At 45.1% G+C, this 24,597-nt stretch overlaps 1 protein-coding gene across 1 annotated transcript in view; it reads left to right on the forward strand.

The window, feature by feature from the left end:
- The window catches only part of LOC132784733 (mucin-17), a 38,293-nt gene extending 14,083 nt beyond the window's left edge, over positions 1 to 24,210 (forward strand). The window contains exons 2-7 of the mRNA XM_060790557.1: positions 1,607 to 1,723; positions 12,892 to 12,930; positions 13,801 to 13,998; positions 14,055 to 14,309; positions 14,376 to 22,398; positions 22,477 to 24,210. Coding sequence (XP_060646540.1) covers positions 1,627 to 1,723; positions 12,892 to 12,930; positions 13,801 to 13,998; positions 14,055 to 14,309; positions 14,376 to 22,398; positions 22,477 to 22,579 — 8,715 coding nt within the window. The 5' untranslated portion in view covers positions 1,607 to 1,626 and the 3' untranslated portion in view covers positions 22,580 to 24,210. The remainder of the gene's footprint in view (positions 1 to 1,606; positions 1,724 to 12,891; positions 12,931 to 13,800; positions 13,999 to 14,054; positions 14,310 to 14,375; positions 22,399 to 22,476) is intronic.
- Positions 24,211 to 24,597: the final 387 nt, after the last annotated feature.

Genomic DNA, 24,597 nt, shown 5'->3' on the forward strand with positions numbered 1-24,597 from the left:
GCACGCAGCAATGCAATTTGTGGCTCCAGGGGCTGCAACTTGCAGCGAGCAACGAGCAACTTGCAACTTGCAACTCGCCTGTGTGCCGTTTCCCTGCATTTTAATGAGCACATTTCGCGCATTTATGATGAGACAACATCGCGCTCTCTGTGGACTCGCAGAAGTTGCTGTTGCTGTTGCTGTTGCTTCAGTTGTTTGCTTGTTTCGTTAGCGAGCAAATGCAACTCGGATTTCAAATGAAGAGCAAATGAACAAATGGGCAAGAGAGAGGTCAATGTGACGACTCCCTATCAAATGACCAGCGATAAATCATGCATCATGTACTTATCGATAAATTGTGTCGTCAAATTCGCGCAATTGTCCCACTGTTTTGCAGTCGTATTATTTTCATACGTTTTTATTGGTTTTCTTTGCTTTTTGGCTAATGTATGAAATTGTATAACTTACGCATCCACGCCCCCTCCACCTACAACCACGCCCCCTCCTCCCACTCATATTTCTTGTGTCGCCTCCCCTCGGCAAAAGGCACGTCTTGGTTTTGGCAGCAACCCCAAAGCAAAGTGCAAATGCGACGGCACTCACGTGTTGCATCTCCTGGGAGTTGATTAAAGGCGCATAAAAGCAAATAAAAAAAGCGAAACAAACTTTGGCTAATAAACGAAAATATGAAACGCACTAGAGTCGAATCTTTTATGGCATTATGTCAACTGATATGGGCTGTGATATCCGCTGCCCCAGCTAATTATAACCGTTACTTCTCGCCTTGAGGGCAACATTCATGAGGTGGGAAGGGAGAAAAGGAGAATCCCCCCCAAACAACAAAAGTAAACTGAAGTTGGCTCTAACTTGATTCGTATTTCGTATTTTTGGGCGTGTAGCTGACATTTTCAATCAGAGAACTACAAGTTTAATACACAGCCGCAACATGACGACTTTCATCTCTATATATAGGTATATATAGTAGTGCTATATATAGCTTTGGCTGACCTCTTACAGAGAGCAAAGTTTTGCTGTCATCCGGCAACAATTGAGCCTGCGAGCGATGTCAGGGAAAATTGCACATCTGTCAAATCAGCAAACAAGTGATTTCCGCAAACAATTCAAGAAAAACATCCAGTCACAGGACACACAACGAGGGGATGCTCTCCCCCGCACATTCCCTTGACCGTTGGTGGTGGTTGCTTGGTGGCATCTCTCTCACTGTCAACACACACACAAACGGTGCACAACAAAAATCTCAAACCCTCCCAAAAATGTTTGCTTGCTGTTTGTGCACGTAAATTGCTTTTGTCGAGCAGTTGAGGCTATTGAAATATTTGTAAAAAAAAAAGCAAGAAAAGAAGTGGAATGGAAAGGAAAGCAAAGCAAAGGACATGTGCCCTGTCATGCTTTTTTAATGAAGTGCCGTCGTTTAAGGAACATATTGTGGCTCGATTTGATTGCTGTTGTTATTCTGTTCTGTTGTGTGAAAGGGTTAAACGTCGGCATTTCAGGGTGTCAAAGATCTAATGGATCAATCGACAGTCGACAGCCTCATAATAATAATGAATAGAAAAGCACATACTAAAGTACATATTTCCCCCCTCTATCTCTTTCTCTCTTGCAGTTACACACACAAGCAAAGCCATGACAAGAAAACGTTCGAGTCCGCTGGGACTCGAGGAGCTGGTGTGTTGGTCTGGTTTGGCCATGCTGCTGATGCTGCCAGCGTTAACGCAAGCCGGTAAGTGGTTTATTATGTCAACATAAATTACAGTTAGGCCCAGGCTAAGTATCTAAGTATCCTCTAAGTATCAAAGTGCTTAAAGCCAGACCGCAACCCTCCGCAACCAGGGATTGGATTGCTCACATATGCGATGTCATTCGGTCTTTCTCTTTGTGTTCTCTATTATCTGTTGGCCATAAATTTGCCCATTTGAGCCGAGCCTTCGGACGCGTCGCACTTGTCGATATATTTTGGCAGGCTGAAGGCTAATTAAAACAGTCACTGCTGCTGCTGCTGCTGCTGTGACAAATTGCCATCAGCTGGCAACAGCTGGCATTGCACTTGTCCGGGGTCAGGGGTCATCCTCTGAGTTTGCAGAATAACGAATTCAATTAGGCAGGCACAAATGAATGTTTGGGGTGTCCGAAAAATTCAATTGAGTCATGCGTTGCCATTTAAATTGAAACTGAAATTGAATGCAATGACCAATTTCATTTGCAACGCGAGGGTGCAAGCTGAGCTGTAGATACAGATACAGATACAGATACAGAGTAGAGATACATTTGCAGTTGCAATTACGATTAAGCAAATGCCTTTTTCCCTTCGCATTCGCTATAAATAAAGATCGAGTGCTAATGGCCTCACTCAAATGGGTGGGCCAAATACATTTTTCAGATGCATCTGCTCAAAAATGAGGTGTTAACTTTCACATTCCCTCCTTCCTCCCCCGTCTCCGCCTCCACCTCCAAAAACAGTTTTGAAGGTGCAGCAATAAAAGGCACAAGTCTAACGGGGCAGCAGTGCATACAATTTAACGAGTTGGTTAAACAAAAGTTTATGGCAAATAAACCCGAAAAGAAATACAGGAAATAAGCAGCATTTCTCATGAATGCAGAATATCGGTCAGACAACTCCCATGTGTAGTTACTGACTGACTGACTGACTGACTGACTGCGGTACTAGCCACAAGTCAATCACATGCAAACACGAGAAAAACCCAAAACGACAACCCAAAATCCACAGTCGCAAACCATGTCGAAGTCGTCTTCGACGTTCAAGTCAAAGTCAGGCCGTAACCGAATAGACGAGAGAGACCTAAAAGTGGGATGGCATTCTTTAATGGGCATTCAATAAACAAGCTGCGACTGACTGATTTGGCCTAGTCAAAACGATAGCCAAACGATAGGCGACAATAGTCAAAGTCAGTCTCTCTGTCAGTCAGTCAGTCAGTCAGTCAGTTAGTCTTGTTGTTGACCCACATTTAGCACCGATGCAGCCAGCCTTCGATTCTTGGAATTTTCATTAACACATGCACGCTGCATATGGAAATTCAAGCCGAAAAAAAATCCCAAAAAAAGAACGAAGTGAAAAACATTTTGTAATGATTCGTTTTTTTTTTGTGAATGGCAGAAAGAGATCGTTGAGCTTTGAAGCGTGAGCTGCTGGGAAATTCATATATAACATAGTCGTAGCTAAATCAATGGGCGCTTTTCCAGCACCCTTTGCCGCCTACCTAAGAATGTGGTATACACACACACACACACACAAACACACATACACACACACTTCGAAGTACAGACTCCCAACTGTTACACTGCTCGTAACAAGCAAACAAAACGCGGCTCACTTGAGTTTGATGAACTTCACAGAGCGAAAGAGAGAGAAAGAGAGTAAGAGGGAACGAAAGAGAGCTCAGGTTACTGGCAAGAATCTGTCTGGTAATTGAATTGTTCCATCATAATAATAGATACCTAACACGTATGTACATCTTGTTGGCTGGCAGTGACTCAACACACTTGACTAAGTGTATCTCGACGATACATTTGTATCTCAACACTCGCTTGCGGCTTTCAACATAATAATAAATCAATATCAAAAGCTAGCGCGATATGTATTCCATTCCGTAGCCATGATTAATATGCCTCGATCCAAAACATGTTCAAATACTTCACAACAAGTGCCATTTTGCGTCATCACTAAAAGTCCGAGTCCTCCAATCGACTCGAACATCGAACATCAATTGGCAATTGGCAATGCTGTGCAAATATTAAGTTGCTTTATTATTTATTATTTTTGTGGCTACCCTTTACAGTTAAGGCCTAAACACAGTTGGCCAGCGGCCAGCGGCCAGCGCAAAATGTCTTATGCAATTTTTCAAGCTGCCCAAGTTCAAGTTTTAATTCAAGCTCAAGGTCGAGTTCAGTTCAGTTCAGTTTAGCTGGCAGCCAAGTTAATGGACCAACAACAGCGCAAAAGCTACAAACTTGTAGTTGAAGCTGGAGTTGCGAGTTGCCAGAGTTGAAATCGCCGTCATCGTTGGCTGTCAGCACACAGTTGCTTCGGTAGCCGCAACACATTATCATTATTTTATAAGCCACAAAATACAGAGAAAAAAACTGAAGAGAAGAAGACGGCAACTTTCGAGAAGACTCTCGTCGCGCCTCGTTGCTGACTTTTGACTGAAATTTTCGGTTTCGTGGGGCGTTTTCATCAATCAATTTCGAACTGAGTTGAGAGTTCCCCTTAATATTTTTCTCAGGTGTCTTTCAGTCTTTCGCTCCTTTCTCACCTGATACTTAGCTGCTGCCAGTTGATTGGAGGCTGGCCAATTGACACCAATGAAAGTACTTCGGTTTATACGATCTACTCGCTACGATACTGATAGATCACAGTCACTGAACTTGAGTATTTTTTTTTTTACTACTATATGCTGATGCGCTGTGTCTAATTGAAGAGGCTAGCAATCTTCCTCTTCCTTGGTTTTTGCCTCTTACCTGATTATTGGCCAGCTGCCTTTTCAAGTTGAAAGCTCATCAAATTAATGCCATACACTGTGTGGCACAGGTATATACTATAATATACTTATAGTATTTTTTGATGACGCTTTCCTGATTGCTTAATTTATAACCAATTACAAAGGCATTAGAACACGCTGAGGCGCAGAGTCTTCACATTTTTTTTTATTATTATTATTTTTTTATTTTGCTAATTGCGCATATATAAATCGGCTGTTTATGGGCAGAGACTAAGTTAAGCCACAAAGCTTGAGAGTTGCGGAAGTTAAATGGCATTTGGGTTTTATTGCCACTTGACGCGCTTAATTAACTTGTATTAGCTTGGCTCAGAACTGTTGTGTACCTTTTTTTTTCACCACAAAACTATTGGCGCAACTTTCTGAAGAGGCTTCAGTCGGATACTGAGACTGTGAGGCATACATCATTATGCTCAAGTATTAATTGCATGACTGAACGCTGATGATATCAGAGAGAAGGGAAGAAGAGACCAGTCTGAAAGAAAAAAGCTGAGCAGCAATCAAGATTTGATTTTGGCCACGCGCATATAATTAACATTTTGGCCAGGTTCAATGTCAAGTGCTTATCAGCTTGTTGATAGCACAATGCCAACGGTATTCGACACTCGATGTGGTTGTGACTATGGCCAAGATACACGAGACCAAGACTGTGGCAAGTAGGCGTTCGAGGCGTGGCAGCGTGGCAGCTTCATGTGTGCATCATTGCGGCAATCTTAAGTATTTCGTATGCAAACACGCTGTCGCTGTCGTCGCTGACACTGTCTCCAACAAGCGATGTGTGTGCGCATACTTATGGCTGTGGCTGTGGCTGTTGCTGTGTATACCAAAATACCAATAGTTGCGGCTTATTTGCCTGGCACAAACACACCGTCGGTCCAAAGTCGCTGACCATTGACCATTGATAGAAAGAAGTTTCTATATATTTTGTTGTGGCTGCGTAGCTCAAGAATTTCGTAAGCCACTTGAGGCAGCAACGAGAGATCACGAACTTGCGGGTTAAAGCGCGGCCCACACGAGCCCCACGCTGAGCGTGAGATTCGAACAGGATGAAGAGTCATGCAGATTTTTGGTTTTTGTTTGAAAAACGATGCCAACTTTCGACGGTGACACAATTAGAAGAGAGTCAATGTCTGTTGGCCATAAATAAGCATCGGCTTATTACTACTATAAGTATACATACTTGTATGTATGTTGCTTGCGGCCCACCAACGACGCCCCAAGACGTACATCAATTTGTCAAGAACGGCAAACAAAACGGCACACAAAAAGCAAACATAAGCGGAGTCTAGCTTCAAAGTTGTATCAAAAACTGTGATGATAAATTGGCCCTGACTTTGCAGCCATAAAAAACACATTTATATTACTGCTCAGCTCAGCTGAGAAGAGGCACTTAATTTGTTTTGATTTAACCCACGCGAGAGCCACTCGCAGCACACTCGATGAAGAGGCCATTGACCAGATTTAGCCATTAAGCAGCGAAGTCAAGCCAAGGGATCGAGCTAGAAAAGGGCTCGACTTGACTTCAACTCTCGACTGCACTTGATTTCAATTAAATGTTACCCACAGCAGCTATGTTATTCTGGTTGCTGATCGTATCGTGTGAACTAAGAGTTGAAGTCTTCTTAGAGACTGACGGAAGCGTTTCGATTTTTATCAGCGTTAAAATTTTCAACTTCCTGCGACAAGGTCGGGGTTTAATTTCATTAAAGTAAATAATCAGTGAGTGCGAGTGGCGTTTGCGGTTAACTCTCTGGCAGCAATTTGAATTGTGTGTAACGGTAACATTTGGTAAGCCAGCCTTCCATTTGGCAATTGCAACAAAACTCCATTCTTGGCTGCAACCACAGAAATTACACAATTTGGCCATTAACGCCTTTGCATCTCTCTCTCTCTCTTTCTCCTCCCCTTTCACGTTGTGTTGCCTTGACAATGAAATGGCTTTAGCCTGTTCTATTCCCAATGTGATTGCCGTAATTCTCAGCTGCTGCAACTTCCAAGTAATGCCAACTTTTTATGGAGCCACAGACACAGCAGCCAAATGTGAAATGTACAATGCACAAGACACAACACAACACAACACAACACAACACAACACAGAAAATGCAAATGAAATTCTGTTTAGTAGAGCAAAACGCCGGCGGGCTTTAAAAGTGAAGTAACAACAATTCTCATTCTCAGTTTACAGATTTTCCAGATTTCCCATTGCGATTAGGTCGAAGGGAATGATATACACAGTCTAATGTAAAAGAGAGTACTCTACTATATAGTTACGACTCTTTTGATGGCATAACCATAGCTCATATTATTATTTAGTATGTTATGTGCTGCTTTTGTTTCTTCATTGTTTTTCTGTGTTATCGTTGTTATTGTTTGATGTCATTGAACTTGAACCTGACTTCGGCCAGCCCCGTGAGACGTCACTTTGAGTTTGTTTCTATTTATATACAGATATCAAACGCTGTGTTTTTTTTTGGCATATTATGCAGCTCTGTTGGCGTGAATATGCTAATTTTGCTATTTGTACAACAAGTTGTCGTTGTCGTCGCTCTAAAAACGTGTTCAAAATGCTAATTAATAGCCCCGCGCAAAGCGTTCAGCAAACATTTGTTGACTTGATTCACTACTACGACTATGTAAATATATAAGTATATATATTTATGGCAATTAGTCGAGATCTGACCTAATTTGGAACAGGCTGCCGTTTTGCCAGATTTATTTCGATGTTTTTTGTTTTTTTGCCAGCTGTTGTCTTAATTAGTGTTTATGATGGGGTGCCCAAAAAACAAAAACCCTTTCTGACCGGTAGCTTAGACTAAAATTTGCGCTTCGCTGAAGACTACATTTTGACACTATTTAAGACGGAAAGTCTTTCCAGCGAAAAGAATGGTAATTAGCCATGTCTTCTGAACAGCAGAAGAACACTTTGCTGCTGTCGCTGCTCATTTTTTACACAGATCTTTATCGCATGGTGCAATGACTTCCCACAGCATTTCAATTGTGTGTAACTCGAGACTAGCCAAAGAGCAACGTCTAAGACCAAAGCTTGGCTTCAATGCTTGGGGGTTCAATCAACCCGACTCTTCTACTTCTACTGGCTGCCAGCCTGGCACCTTTACGCATGGCAAACCCTATGAAGTCGCCAGTCTCCAGTCTCCCAGTCTCAAGTCTCCAACTGTGGGTCATGTTAAGTCACTTAGCAACGGCCACTAACTAGATGGAGAGATACAGATAGAGAGGGAAAGGGATAGCGCGAGAGTGAAGAGAAGAAATGAACTAATACCTTGTATAATTATCGCTTTGCTGATCTTTTGTTCTGTGTGTCTTGCTTTTGCGCTTTGTGCGTTTTGGCCACATTGAATTTTATGCTTGAGCCAAGCTTATTCTATGACCAATTCTGCACTTGGCTAACACGCAATTGCCACCGCTTCCACCGCCACTATCTAAGCTGGCTAATCATTAGCTAAATGCCATGCCTGTCGTGGGAGTAGATACAAATCGCCAGCTGCTGTCGAAGCGGGCAGGGAGGGGGCAAGCAATTAGCGCTCGAATGCCACGTGAATGTTTTACCAAATGAGGCAGACACATGACTGTGCACAGACCTGTGTCTGTGTCTGTGTCTGTATCTGTGTCTTCTGTGGCACCGTACTTAATTGAATCGGCCACAAGCCAAAGTCGCCCCAAACGTGAGAATTTCCCGTGGACATTATCATCAATCTTCCGCTGCTTGCCATGTCAACAGATCGCAGCTGGAGTTGGACTTCGAGTTGGAGTTCGAGTTGAATCTGCTGTTGGGGACACGCGCTTGAGTGCACCAAATGCAACCGAGTCGTGATTGTGTCTCAACCTGTTAGCCAAATTCAAACTTAAACTCAAATTAATAAACAGTTACGCATGCGCCGCGCCACTTGCAACTTTGTGGCAGGCAATTGCAGAGGAAGCTGCACACTGAAAGACGGGGCTTCGTTTTCCTCCTGCTTGATTATATAGCTTGTCTGTTATTTTGGCAAGCACTAGAGTCGAGTCGAGTTGAGTCGAGTCGAGTGGAGTCGTCTTTTGCAATTGCAGTAATCAATGCGCTGTTATCAATAACAGCTAGCGGTGTAATAATTGAATGCAGAGCGAGGCGATGCCAACACGGGAGGCGTTGATCGGGAAACGACAATTTGTTTGTCTGCTGTTTGTTGCGTCCGTTACGGACGCCATAAGAATTTGTCTAAAATTGCACAAACAAAATTATGATATATCAGCAACAGCAGCAGCAGCAGTAGAAGAAGAAGTCGAGTAGAAGAGTGGATCTGTGATTAGCCATGGCCAGCAGGAATACAAGTACAAGATTACAAATACAATACTGACAGGCAGCCAAGGCAGATTGATGGCCCCGATGGGGGCTCATTAAAGCCACGCAGAGCAATCAAAACAAATCAAGCCCAAGACAGGACACATAAAAAATCAGCAAGCAGGAGAAGGAGGAGCAGCCAACGACTTTGCCTAGCATCCCGAAAACAACAACAAAAAAAAGAAGCGAACTGTGGGAAACTATGCGCAGGTCTCGCACTCCGCCTTTAACTGCTTAATTACAGCGCCTCAAGGTTAAGGCTGCTTGCTGGAGACCAGCTGCATCAACTGCATCTCCTACTGCTGCATCCTAGAGCTGCAGAGCAGACTCATTATTATCTATTAAGCAGTCAGATTTGCAGTCGATGCAGCCAGCAATGGCAAAAAGCAAAAGTTGCCCCAACCTGACAACCTGACTGAGTGACTCTCTAATGACATTGCCTAGTTGCCAAGGAGGGGGAGGAGTGGGGATCGCTGCGAGGATCACTAAATACGAGTATATGCATATGAGTTGCCAAGCTGCTGCCTGCTGCTAGAGCACAGCAATTACAATGCCCACATATAGACAGGGCCCCAAAGGATTGGTATTTGGTTGCAGCAGCAACAGCAGCAGCAGCAGCATCTACAGCCGCATGTCTTGGTAATTGTTTCATATGCATAGCACCACAAACAACAATCAGAGAAGAGGCAGAAGGCAGTCAGCAGCAATTTCACGGCATCCTCGTCATGACCAACGGGCATAATTTACTTAGAACGAATCATGTCTAGGCTGCCGTGGTAATAAAACACAGCGTCACGCCACAGAGTTAGAGCTAGGTCTCTAAAGAGCCTTGCGCAACTGCATCCAATTTGGATGCTAGCAAGGAGCAACGTCTACATTGCTACCTTGTCGCCGACATAATCATGTTAAATTACTCGCAAATTCATTTGCTGTGCGCGGCGGCTGCTTCTCCTGCTGGGCGCATTGTTAGGGCGCCTCTTGCTCTGCTCCCCAGTTGCCAGTTGCCAGTTGCCAGTTGGCTGCTTTCAACGCTGATGCATGGACATGATATGGCGGCACACACAGAGCCAATGCTAACTCAGCCATTGCCATAGGCCATGGCCAAAGACTTGGACTTGGGCATGGGCATGGGTTGTTAGCTTGTCGCTCACTCCATATTGATCGACCCGGCATTATGGAAATTATGTGATCAAGGCCATAGAAAATGGAAATTGTTTTGCAGCCGTAGCAGCAGCAACAGCAGCAGCCGAAGCAACAACAAGCTGCATTTGCATTTGCTCTTTGTTGGCAGTTGCATAATTGAGGCACCGACAGTTGCAATTATAGATCGATTTATTGCAGAGGGCTGCACACGTTGGCATTGTTCCTGACTTTGGCTCTAATTACGTGCACATCTCACAAATGTTAAGCCCAACTCTATTGTCACCCAAAGAAAGCCATTGAAACTTGCATTGCGTTCCCTGTTCTTTGGCGACCTTATCAGCTGCCCATATATCTTCTCTCTCTCTGCAACAGCAATGTGGGGCGTGCTGGCTGTGGGTGTGCAACACAATGTTGCAGCTGCCGATGTTGCTGCTGTTGCTGCTGGTCGCATGAAGTAGCGGTAAAGTAGTCGCTGCCGCGTTTGGCAAACGCACATCGACAAAAATGGCGCATGGGGGACCAACAAGCAAGCAAACCAAGAAACCAACAAACCATTTGGAAGCCAACGAAGATTTGTGTTTATTTTGTAATCTTTGAAATATTTGTGGCATGGCAAATATTTCTCTGCCTGCGTTTCCGCATCTTCACACACAGTGAGAGACAGAGACAGAGAGAGCGAAGCATTGGAAAAGCAACGATTGCTATCAACCAAATATTTAGCGAAACTTCTACTTTTCACATGCCAAACGTTGTCCGTCCGTCCATCTGTCTGTCTGTCCGTCGGTCCGCAGTGGCCACTGTGGTTTGTCTGTTGTCCCGTCGCCTGACCAAATCCACCTACAGCACTAAATAATAAAGCGTAACCAGCAAAAGGCGTGCCCATGTGCCGCAGCCTGGTCAGAACTGGCGACAGAGTCAAAGTCGCAGTCGAAGTCGAAGTCAGAGTCAGTCTCAGTCTCAGACGGCACCTAGGCCTAAGACTAGGCCTACTTATGTAAGTAAAGCCTGCTAGTGGCTTGTATTTTATGGTTTGTGTACACATTTTTGCACACATGCGCGACCGGGTCATTCAACTTGCAGCAAGAGCAGGCAACCAGCCATGGCCATGACCATACAACGCTCGGGATGCGACGCGAGCGCGCGCGCGGTTTCCTAGAATAAACAAAATGCACGACTCTCGCGACAGCAGCAGCAACAGCAACAACACCAGCAACAACAACAAGAAGCACAGCAACCGACGCCGCCAACAACTTTGGCTTGGCCCGAAGCTATTGCCCATGTGAATGTAGCTGTAAGCTGCAGCCAAATCAACACCACAGCAACAACTAACTGACTAGCTGAGTAACTGACTAGCTGACTAGCTGACTGACTGACTGCCTGACTAACTGACTGACTGACTTCTGTTTGTTGGACCGACACGACCATGTTTGATGTGTACCATCAGCAACAGCAACAGCAACAGCAACGAAGCAGCCAAACAACGACTCATGCGTCTTGGCCATCATCATCATCATGATCGTTGTTGTTGTTGTCGTTGTTGCTGGTTGCTGCCTGTAGTCGTGTTGATGCTGCTCGAGCTCGTATGGGGCATGTTTTAGTTGTTGCACTTGCAGCGGAAAATTGTTGCATAAGTTTGCATTACAAGGCGGCAACTGGGGATTGGGGATTGCGGATTGGTGACTGCTCTAGGAACTACGGACGAGAGCTGCCTGCGAACCGGCTGCATGATTGACTCCCATTGCCAACCAGCCAGCCAGCTAGCGAGTCCAGCCAATCCCTCTTTCTCTCTTTCTCTCTGTCTCTATTGCTCTATGACTGGCAATCCTTAACAGTTAATGTGTGAATTTTTATGCGTTGCCAGGTTCGGTCGTGGCTGTTGTTGTTCTTACCGCATAAAATGTAATTTACATCCGTTAGTTTGAATAAGTGAGACGTACAGCAGCCAAGTGGCATGCCCCCTGCTGCTTGCCACTGCGATTTGTTTTGTTGGTCAAGCTAATATCTTGCTTTCTTGCCGTTACCATTTGTGTTGCCAGAGCATTTGAGACCTCCCAAAACTATGCGGAAATTATACATACGACTACATTTGAAACGTATGTGCAGAATTGTCAACCCTTCAACTAGACGCAATTAATCAACAGTCGCAAACAACAAACCCATTCATAATAAAGTGCAATTTGTCAAATCATTTTACCTGCATGTTGCTGCTGTTGTTGCGGCATGTTGCTGGCGTGCTCGAAGACGCCACCGCAGCAACAAGTGACCGTCGCCGTCGACGTTTGCCGTTGCCGTCTCCATCGTCGGCTAACTGTCAGCTTAAACAATTTGTTTGAGCCATTTGTTAGCGACTGTTGGTCGGGGTTGAGCTGCCTGCCTCATTCTTCGGTGTGGGACACACACAGGCAGCCATCCTCAGGGCAAACAGGCCATGCCTAGCACCAGCTACGTGCCATTATAACTTGGCTTATTCTACTGCCAGCTGCTCTTCTGGCTGTTGCATTTGCTGAATTTTGATTATGTGGTAATAACACGTTGCACGCACACAAAGCCGAGCAATGTTGAAGTTGCAATTTGCTGTTGCTGTTGCCGTTGCTGTTGCTGTTGCCTCCTGTTGCATGCTGGCCAACGGCTTTTTGGGCCCTGTTATCAAACGCTGGCCTATCACGAGAACGAGCGACCTACGCAAGTTTGAAGCCACGTCTAATTTCAATTGCATGCAACTACAATTAGAGTCTGGCATTGCACTGTAATCGCAATAGATAAATTAATTTATTATACTCGCAGTCATGACTAACGGATATTGCCGCCATAAAATGCTGCCGTAATAAAGCAAAATAATCTATATAAAAAGAATCCTATAACTAACTTGAACTCCTTTCTCTCTATCTCTTACAGCTCCATTGCAGGAATACACAGAAGTCCAACAATATCCGGGTAAGTGCCTATAACCAGTAGCGACAAATGGCCTGAAGGCATTGTGTTTATAAAAACATTAATAATATATCAGATTAACTCTAATTGAGGCGCTATAAGCTGCTAATCAGTTTAATATGATCCCGTCAATCGCTTGACCCAAAGCTGTCATTAAACGTCGACAACGGGGCGTATGCGCATTATTAGGCTGTTAGCTGAGGTGTGAAAAGACAAATGAAATGAACAAAAATAAAACCCAAAAACAAAAACGAAACGAAACATAAAGAAATAAACGCTGCTTTACGAGTTTTATGCTCGAAACGTGAGCCAAAAGCGACAGCGACAAACAAAGACAAAGATTTCAATCACAAAAATTGTCTAGCCACTGAGTCGAGCACCACGAGATGGAGATGAAGATGTAGATGAAGCGGAGGAAGCAGGGGGAGCGAAGCTGCCGTTGCAAGTCAAGCTTAACGTGTTAATAATGTGATGGGAAATTTATTGCGGGTGGACGTCACTAACTTAGGTTGTCCAGTAACGAGTACACTCGTATATGTTAAACAACTTGACTTGTGGGTTTAATGACTTGAATGAGCAATAAAAGTTATCTATTGCCTGTCGTAGACGTAGTCGTTGTAGTATTATGACAACTGATGGCGCTTGGCTTAATTTATGGCTCGAACGACACAGTAGCACACATGAGTCGGAGTCAGAGTCAGAGTTTTGGAGCTTGGCTTGAATGCATAACTGATGCGAGGGAATGTCTGCGAGTGTTCATTGTTCTTGGGCAATTGTTTTCCCAGGAGCTGCTCCAGTTAGTTCGCAATAGTTGCTAATAAGAATCGCAACTTTCTTTTCTCAACTTGTGTTGTTGTCGGATTTTATTTGCAGAAGGCTGCTATTACAACTATGCCCATTACAATGAGGGTGACCGCATCATGACCAATGAGCCATGCCTCAACTGCACCTGCCACAACCGCATGCTCATGTGCTATCTGCGTGTCTGCCCCTTCACCAAGCCCATTGGTCACGATTGCATTGTGGAGAAGCGCGAGGATCAGTGCTGTCCCATCATTACCTGCCCAGAGGGTAAGTCCAGTTTTTTCAACTTGTGAGTTTCAATAACTTACGTGCTGCTATTTTAGTGCCTGTGGATGTGCCCTATCACACCCCCGAGCCCGGCACTGAGCTGAGCATACCCGAGAAGTTTGGCTGCAGCATTGAGGAGAAATTCTACCCGGAAGGCGCCCAGGTGCCATCGAACCCCAACAAACCCTGCGAACTCTGCTACTGCATCAACAACCAGACCAAGTGCGTCATGCAGGAGTGCACACTCCACGTCGATGGCTGCACACCCATCTACAACAAGGGCTCCTGCTGTCCCGTCCGCTACAGTTGCGGTAAGTTTCCTGTTGCGACAATTCATTCTTTACTTGGTTTGTCTACAATTTGAATTCTTTCTACAGACCATGAGAATGATGTTCTGGAGCTGGAGGATCTGTCCACAACAACGACAACGGTGCGTCCTACACCTGGCTTTATTCTGCCCACAACCATGACTCCACCTGTCTCCACGGACTGCGTACACAACGGCGAGGTTTACGCTGATGGTGCCTCACTGTCGGGCAAGAATGCCTGCGAACACTGCTACTGCATGCGTGGAGACATTGTGTGTGCCGTCCAAGAGTGCGAGATGCCAATGAGCACGGCCAGCGGCAAGATCTGTCATGCCATGCCTGCTGCCGAGGGCGAATGCTGCCCCAGCAACTACATCTGCGAGGATGACAGCGCTACCACTGAAATTGTTGAGATTACCAGCACACCCGAGACTATCACCACTGCTGCGCCAGTCAAGGACATCCATGGTGAGATTCCCAAGGAAGATGTTGATTTGCAAGAGCACATTGATGACGAGGAGAAGGACAAGGATACCGAAACCGAAACCGAAACCGAGAGTCCAGCTGAGGAAGCAGGCAGTGGCGAAATTGATCATGTCATTACCACAGTTGCTCCAGAGCAAGAGGACAAGGACAAAACCAAGGACAAGGAACCTGAGGCCTCTACTATTGCTACTGATTCTCGTATCGATACTCCAGTTGAGGGATCCACACCTACATCTGAGGAGGAAGGCAGCGGCGAAGAAATCACAGCCAAACCCATTGTGCCAATTAAGGAAGAAAGTGACGAAGAAATCAAGGTTACACCCGAGGAAGGAAGTGGTGAGGAAGAGGAAGCTGAACCTACAACCGAAACCGCGAAAGAAGATGTTTCCACACCCACTTCACCAGTATCTACTGAAACATCTGAGGAAGGCAGTGAGAAACCAACAGCTGCCACACCAGTCGAAGGCGATGAAGAGGATATTGTCAAGGACACAACTCCAGCCAGCGCTGAGGAAGACATCATCAAGACTACCACTCCATCCAAGGAAATCACTAAGGAAGACGAAACCATCAAGACAACTACTCCCTCAGCGGAAGTCAGCGAAGAAGATGATCATATTAAGGCCACGACACCAGCCAAGGAAGTCAGCGATGATGAAGACACCATCAGCGCCACAACACCTGCCGGAGAAGAAATCGAAGAACACGATACCGCTAAGCCTACTATTGAAGATCTCATTAAGGAGGAGGAGGATGCTGCTAAGGCTACAACTCCTGCAGGAGAAGTTAGCGCAGATGAAATCGAAAAGGAAACCACCCCGGCTAAGGAAACCTCCGATGAGCCAGAGATCGTTAAGGCGACAACACCAGCTAGCCAAGTTACCGAAGAAGAGGTCGTCAAGACAACCACTCCTGCTGGAGAAGTCAGCGTGGAGGATGATACTGTTAAGACTACAACTCCTGCCGGACAAGTTAGCGAGGAAGACAAATTCGTTAAGGAGACAACTCCATCGAAGGAAGACGGCGAAGATGAAATCGTCGAGGCTACAACACCCTCCGAGGAAATCAGCGAAAAGGACGATACTATTAAGGCTACAACCCCTGCCGGACAACTCAGCGAAGATGAGATCGCCAAGGAAACAACTCCCTCCAAGGAAGGCATCGAAGATGAAATCATCGAGGCTACAACACCCTCTGAGGAAATCAGCGAAAAGTATGATATTGTTAAGGCTACAACTCCTGCCGGACAAGGCAGCGAAGATGAGATTGAAAAGGAAACAACTCCCTCTAAGGAAATCAGCGGAGATGAAATCTTCAAGGCTACAACTCCCTCTAAGGAAGTCAGCGACGGTGAAATCTTTGAGGCTACAACACCTTCCAAGGAAGTCAGCGTGGAAGAGGACAAGGCAACAACTCCAGCCGGTCAAGAAAGTGACCAAGATGATATCATCAAGGCGACTACCGCCGCCGAGGAACTCAGCGATGATGATATTATCAAGACGACAACCCCTGCTAAGGCAACCTCCGATGAGGAAGATATCGCCGAGGCAACCACACCCTCAAAGGAAGCCATCGAAGATGAGATCAAGACTTCAACTCCCGCTGGACACGTCAGCGAAGGTGATGAAATCGTCGCAGCTACGACTCCTGAAGGACAAGTCACCGAGGCAGAAGGTGAAATCATTAAGGCGACAACTCCCTCCAAGGAGATCTCCAGTGATGAAGAGATTGTCAAGGAAACAACACCCGCCAAGGAAGAAGAAGAATTCGCCAAGGGTACAACTCCTGCTGGAGAACAGCCCATTGAACAAGGAACTGACAAGACGCCCACATCGGGTGAAGAATCTATTGAAGCCACAACTACCGTCACGGATATTGTTAAGCCAGAAGAAGTTTCTACCGATGAGAAAGAAATCATTCCAATTGAGCAGGAGGATATTGCCAAGGCTACAACTCCTGCTAAAGAAGCTGATGGTGAGATTATTAAGGCTACCACACCTAAAGCTGTGGAGGATAAGACTGAAGCGGATGAGATCTCTACTGAAAAGGATGAAGAAGAAGAAGATGTGTACACTACATCGCCGAAACCACAGCTACCTTCATCAACTGAAGGCATCAGCGATGAGGTTAGTTCCGATGAAAAGAAACCTACTGAAGAAGAACCAACTGAAGAAGAAGAAGCCAAGCCTGCAGAGGAAGCCACCACAGTCAGCTCAGAATATCCTGTCGAGAAGGAAGAGAAACCCACAACCGTGCCATCCGTCGAGAAGGAGAGTGACAAGAAGGAGTCTGTTGAAGATAAAACCGAGGAGCCCAAGAAGGATGAAGAGGAGCCCACAACCGAGGAGAGTGATGAGAAGGAATCTGTTGAAGATAAAACCGAGGAGCCCAAGAAGGATGAAGAGGAGCCCACAACCGATAAGGCTACTACACCCGAAAAGACTGATGAAGATTCGACCGAAAAGGATACTGAAAAAGAGATTGCCTCTTCCACCATCGTTCCAGTTGAAGCCAAGCCAACTACAGCAGCTGAAGACACCGATAAGGAAGGAGAGCCAACGACACAAGTTCCTGTCAAGTCTGATGTTGTTCCTGCTGACATTGAGTCTGATCAAAGCACTGAGCAGCCCGAAACAAGCGAGGAGTCGGCAACTGATAAGCCATCAGGCGTATACTTGCCACCTTCAGGAGAAAAGGATGAAGCTAGTACCGAAGTCGTTGAAACAACTGCCGAAAGTGTCACAGAGAAGGAATCCGTTAAGCCATCCGAAGAGGGTAAACCTGAGAAACCAGATGATGATAGCCGTACTGATATCGACCTTGCTACCGAGAAACCAGCCGAGGAAGACACAACATCCGCCGCATTACCTGATATGCATCTACCATCTGTTATTCCCGGAGAGGGCGATTGCTTGGTGGAGGGCAAGACTTATGCCAACAACACCGAAGTACCCGCAACCACACCCTGTGATGTATCCTGTACATGCATCAGCAGTATTGTCTCCTGTAAGACGGTGGATTGCAAGATTCCCGAGGATACCGAGAAGTGTGTGCTGGCTACCGATCTATTGGATGGTTGCTGTCCAACTTATATTTGCGAGCCTGAGTCCTCTACTACCAAGGTCGATGAGACTACTGAAGAGAAATACACAACTGTTAAACCTTCTCTCGATGAGGAAGTGGAGTCTACTAGTACTGAAGAAATACCAAAGGATGTCATTATGCCTTCTGGCATTACTGAGCCACCACTATCTCATGTCAAGCCCGAAGAAGATATTGCTGTAACCACTTACACGCCTTCGGTAGAGAAGTCCACAACCGCCAAGCCAGTTTCCGAAGAAGAGAAGGAAGAGGATATTGTATCCCCAACGGCTGCACCTGAGATCAAGAAGGAACATAAGCCTATCGAGCATAAGCCACAACCTGAGGAAGAAGAACACAAACCAGTCGAGGAAGAACATAAACCAGTCGAGGAAGAACATAAGCCAGTCGAGGAAGAGCATAAACCAATTGAAGAAGATCTTAAACCCGTCGAAGACCATAAACCAATCGAAGATGATTTCGTCTCCTCAACACCGACACCAATTGACGAAACCAAGAAGCAGCCTACTGAAGAGGAAGTCACTACACCTGCAGCTGTTTCCGATGATACTCAAAAAGAGATTGAAGATTCTTCAGCCGCCACGACCTTCGCTCCAATCTCTAAGGATGAAGAGAAGCCAGAAGAAGAAAAACCAACCGAGGAGGAGAAACCAACCGAGGAAGAAAAACCAACTGAGCAAGACAAGACTGAAGCCCCTGAAACCGAAGTTGACGAAAAGATTACACCAACTACTGTTAAGCCAACAGAAGAAGAGTCATCTTCGGAGTCCGCTGAGAAAGAGATCTCATCCACAGAAGCAGCTGTCGACGACAAGAAGCCAACCGACGAAGGTGAAAAGATTCCAGCCACATCAACACCAGCCCCATCTGAAGCCGATATTGAGGATAAACTTACAACAGTGCTTCCATCTATTGATGCTGCTAAGCCTGCTGATGAGAAGCCTACTGATGAACAAGTGCCAACTGAGGATAGCAGCGCTGCCGTTACCACTCGCCCAGAATCCGAGGAAGACACAGACGACAAGAAACTGGCAGAAGAAATTCCAGTACCAACTACAGCTTCTCCAGTCAAGGCTGATGAGGATAAGACGAAGCCAGAGGATCAGGAAACTAGTACCGAGGCTGATAAGGAAACCAGCACTGAGGCTGATACCGAGAAGGAACCCACGAAAGAGACTGTTACGTCTACCAAGGCACCAGTGGTTGAAGAAGAAAAAGAAACAGTTGAGGGTGTTTCCACATCTACTCCTGGCGTCAGCAAGGACGAAGAGGAAGCTACTGCTGCACCTGTGTCTGAGGAAGTTGAAGACTCTAGCACCGAAAAGTCTTCACTTGAGGAAACGGAAGAGAAGGAGGCTACAACTACTGCTCCAGCCACCGAAGAAGAGCCAACTAAGGTTACCAAGCTTCCCGAAGACGTTCACGATGAATTGTCGACCACAACCCCAGCACCTACAGTCCAAGAAGGCACCAAGAAACCCGCTGATGATGAAACTGCAACTGCTGGTCCAGTCGATGTTGGCATTGAAACTGAATCCGAACCCACAGCTACAGTTGCTCCCACTGCCGAGACTGATAAGGAATCTACAGCCGCACCAGTATCTGAGGATGAAGAGGATAAACTTGCTCCTACCACTGTTAGTCCTGCTCATGATGAAGCTGCAACACCACCAGCAGAGAAGATTGATGAGAAACCAGTTGTGCCCGACTCCAGTGTTACTGAGAAACCCGTCGATGAAGCTGCTTCTGTTGAACCCTCTTCCACCGAAGCTGGCATTGAAAAGGAGACTGAACTTCCTTCGATCTCAACAACACCAGCAGCTGTCGAAAAGATTGATGAAGAAGAAACTGCTACCGCTGCTGTTCCTGTTGAGGAGGAAGGTGTTTCTTCCACCGAGAAGTCGAAGCCTGAAGAACCCACTTCTGAGGTACAAGAGCCAGCAACACCCAAACCACAGGACTCTAAGATTGCTACTACCATTGCTCCAATTGTACCTGCCAAGGACGAAGAAGTTTCTTCAACCTCTGCACCAGTCATCGAGGAAGATAAGGAAACTCCAGAGGATAAGATTGATATTACTACTGCTGCTGCTCCAGTTTCTGAAGAAGAGAAACCAGTTGAGGAGGCGAAACCAGTTCATGTGGATGATTCAGTTCAGCCCACCGATGCTCCAGCATTGGAAGAGGAGTCCACAGAATCTGAGGAAGAACTGGAAGACAAACTGCCCGCAACTACTGTCAAAACTCCAACAGACAAGGTCACCGAATCATCGACCGCAATTCCTGCTGAAGACGAAGCTGACAAAATCACCACAGTTGCACCTTCTGCTGAAGAGCCCTCAGCCAAGCCGACTGATGAGAAGACCCCGGTCTCATCTGATGAGGAGAGCACTGAGGAAACTCAGCCTGCGACCACCGCTGTCCCAGTGGCTACAGAGGACAAGAAGGAACCACCATTGCCTACGAAAGCGCCAATCTCCGATTCGGAAGAGAAACCTGCATCATCTGAGAACGAAATCACATCGGCTGAATCGACAGAGGCACCATCTTCAGAAGAGGAGTCGGAGGTGCAATCCACCGCTGCTCCTAGTCACGAGAAGCCTATCCAGGAGGATGAAGATAAGGCTGATGCCACAACAGTTGCACCTCTCGAAGAAGAGCCTGGCAAGGAACCAACTGAAGTTGAAGCTAAACCTGAGGAAGGTATTGTCTCAACCACAGATGCGCAACCAACAGAAAGCGGCAAGCCGGCTGAGAAGGAGCCCTCAACTACCTCTGCTCCATCAAAGGATGAAGTTGAACCAACAACCGAGCAACCTTCCGCTGAAGAAGAAAAAGAAGAAGAGTCTACTGATGAGAAAATACCTACTACTGTCGCACCATCTGAAGAGGAAGCTCAGCAGCCCACATCAACTGCTGCTACTCCCGCTAAGGCTGATGCCACTACTCCAGCTGATGAGGATAAGATCGATGTCACCACATCTCCTGCGCCAGTCCATGATGACGATACAGAGGAAGGCACAGCCCGACCAATTGGCGACAAGACAGATGAGTCCAAGGAGCCAAGTGCAGCCGAGCCAACTATTGAAGATGGCCTTGCAACAACACCTGAATCCGAGGAAGATAAGGAAGAAGCACCTCTTCCGACCACAGCCAAAACTCCCATTGCCATTGACACTACTATTGCCCCAGTTCATGTGCCTGCTGTCGAGGATGTTGACAAGAAGCCTCTGGAAGATGTACTGTCGCAAACGATTGCTCCAGAAACCGAGGAAGGCGAAACTGCTACAACTTCTGCTGAAGATGCTGAGAAGACTCCTGTTACCGTTGCTCCTGTTGCTCATGACATTGAAGCAATCAGCGAAGTTACCGCAAAACCAGCTGCCACAGAAGATGTGGGCGAGGAAACCACTAAGCCAAGTGAAGTCGAGCAAGAGGAAGAGACCACTGATCAAACTACTGGTGCCAAACTGAAGCCAACAACGGATGAGACAACCACCAAGACAACCGACGTGGAGGCCACAGAATCACCTGCTCACGAAGAAGACAGTGAAGTGCATACTGTTAAGCCAGTTAAGGCCAGCTTGGATTCCTCTGAGGAGGGTGACGTATCCCAAGAGTCGGAGGAAGAACACACTCCTGCTACCCCAGCCAAACCAACCACGGACGAGGATGGATCCATTGAATCCGAGGAAGAAGTTACTGAAGCTGCACCCAAGAAACCAGAACATGACGAGACCACTGCAGCTGCTGTCGATGCCCAACCACCACAGACCACAGCTGCCTCAGCTGCTGCCTCTGAGGAGCCATCGACCGAGAGCACTAGCGATGAAACTGCCACCAAGCAGCCTGAAACTGATAGCGTGATCACAATGCATCCACTGTTTGCCCAGCATCTGACCAGCACCACAAAGGCGCCAAGCGTTGACGATCGTCTCGGCGTTGACACTGAAACTGAAGCCGCACCAACTAAGCAGAGCACCGAAACCACAACAACAGAGTCACCACTGACCACGGAAGCGTCATCCACAGCAGCACATGCACCAATTACACCGCCTTCGTATGGCCAGCCGCCATCGTACGAGCATGCGTACGACAACGACGACTACGACGAAGAGGAAGTCTTTGGACCCGGCACCTGTCGCTATGCTGGCAAGATCTATGTGTCTGCTCAGCAAATTCCACGCGACGATCCTTGCGATTTCTGCTTCTGCTTCAGAAGCGACATCATCTGTTTGCAACAATCTTGCCCGCCACCAATTTCTGGTTGTCACGAGGAGCCCATTTCTGGCTTCTGTTGTCCACGTTACGAGTGTCCCGTCTCAATGGCCGCTGTGCTTAACATTACGACAAGCACAACAACCACAAGCACCACACTGCCACCACATTTCCTCAACTACTCACATGGCGATGCCGTGCAACACACTGGCTGCCTCATCAATGGTCGCTCCTATAAGGTGGGCGAACGCATCGAATCAACGAGCGGTCCCTGCATGAGCTGCACGTGAGTATACCATTAGATTAATCTAAGGATTAATCCATTACTATATATACTATTTTTGTTTTCTATTCTAAATTGCAGTTGCGGCGGCGATGGCAACATGAAGTGCGATCCACAGCAATGCAGGCCCGAGCCAACGATGCAGGAATTGTTGGCCACCGTTGCGGCTCACCGCAAGAGATGAACCACCAGCCATGCACACTAAATATAATTTTAACTAATTTTTAAGCACTGCAAACAAACAATCACATCAGAAAAAGGAACAGAAACAGACAGAAACAGCCCAAATTGCACCCACAGAGCTGCATTACTCACGTTTTTATCTGAAGGAACAAGAAGAAATAGACTCCGAAAATAGAAACAGTATCAGAATCAGTAATAGAAATAGACACACACACATACAATAATATATTTACTAAGGTGCCAAAAACTGGTGAAACATAATGAACAACAACAACCCACTTGATTAGATCCGATTAAGAATAGTTCGAAATGATTAACTTTGTCATGCACTTTTTTTCAATTTTGAATTCCAATTTGTTTCGGATTAGGTTACGTGACGAAGCAACCAGTGATATTGTACTGTATACATAGTATAGGTGCAATTAATTTAGAACGCGCTCACTAAAAAAAAAAAAATCAATTATGAACTTTAATTTGTATTCGATATCCCCGATCAGCTTACCATAATCAAACTTAAAGTCGTGCCTTGTAAAGTTGTTTCTTGTGAGTCGCCCCCCATATAAAATGCAATCGCTATTCAGGAGACTCAAACCTAACCCAAAACATTTTATTTGCCAGATTCGCAATTAATAATTTTACGACGCCACAAAATGTTTTGTTTATGGAGCAAGCAAAGAAAAAAACAAAAAAAAATACGTTTCTTTATGTTTGTTTTAATAGCAATACTTTTCTTCAATGCGCTTTTATAGTATTTTAGTCACTTTATATTTTAAACATTATTATTTTTTTGTGTATAATTGTTGCTTCTAGTCTTCTTTTGTTGTAAGAGCAACGAAATCCGCCTGAACACACAAGCGCACAACGAGATCAAATCAGATCAGATGAGATCCGTTGAATTGAATTGAGTTGAGATAATTAAAATATCTTCTATAAACTTTTCCAAGCTTTTATACTTTTATATACAATATGTGTAAAATGAAGAACCGAACGAAACTAGTTTTTATAGCAATTTTACAAAACGAACCACGAATTGCATAGTTTTTAATGGATTGAATTTAACGTTTACGTCATTTGCACGCACAAATCCATCTGTGGTAGTAATGAACAAGTAATTTAACTAAATTAAAAAGTGTTTTTTTAGGTCAACTGATGACGGAAACTAAACTTTGCAAATCGAATCTAGTAATTCTAGGCTATTGTTATTGCTCGACTGATTGAAATGTGATCAGCAACAATAGATATGATATGATATGATATGATATGATATATGGCGTAGACGATAATTTTGTAAACTAATTTTTAATAATATCAGCGAGTCGCAAATGGTATTAATATATTAAATCATATATAAGTACTAAATGTAACAATCAATATGATATCAGTAAATTTCAATCGCTTGAGCATTAGAAATATGCCGAAAATTCGATGCGTAAAAACAACACACAATAAATATGAACAACAATTAGATTTATATAATCTCTAAATATAGTTACAGTTTTTAAGTATTTAACTATAAAAATAAATAAATAAATTTTAATGTAGAACTTATTTATTTTATATGTCTTTTAAGAACAGCTCTTGTGTTTCCATAATTATCGTAATTTATATGCAAGCTTTCTTTGTAATCTTATAAATAAATACAACGCTTTTTATTGAAATGTACAACTGGGCGTATAAATTATTTGAGTGATAGTACAGGAAATGGATAAACACAGGAAATGCAAATGAAAGAAAATGCAAAGCAAACATCACGATAAAAATGGATCTAAAGAATTCTTTTTTATGTTGCTATTTTTTGGTTTAGTTTCATTAGTGACAAAATCAGATCATTCACATTACCAAAAATGTTATATTGTCACTTGCACTTCACTCTCGAAAGAGTCAACTCTCAATTTTAAATTTAGCGCCAACGCTCAAATTATTCGTTCAGTACTCAACGAAACAGATGACTACAGCATAGTGAGACCGTAAACGGCATAATGTGCATATTTTATTATTAAAATATCGATAAGTGTACAT

This window comes from Drosophila nasuta, chromosome 2R (assembly GCF_023558535.2).
Source record: "Drosophila nasuta strain 15112-1781.00 chromosome 2R, ASM2355853v1, whole genome shotgun sequence".
Lineage (NCBI taxonomy): Eukaryota > Metazoa > Arthropoda > Insecta > Diptera > Drosophilidae > Drosophila > Drosophila nasuta.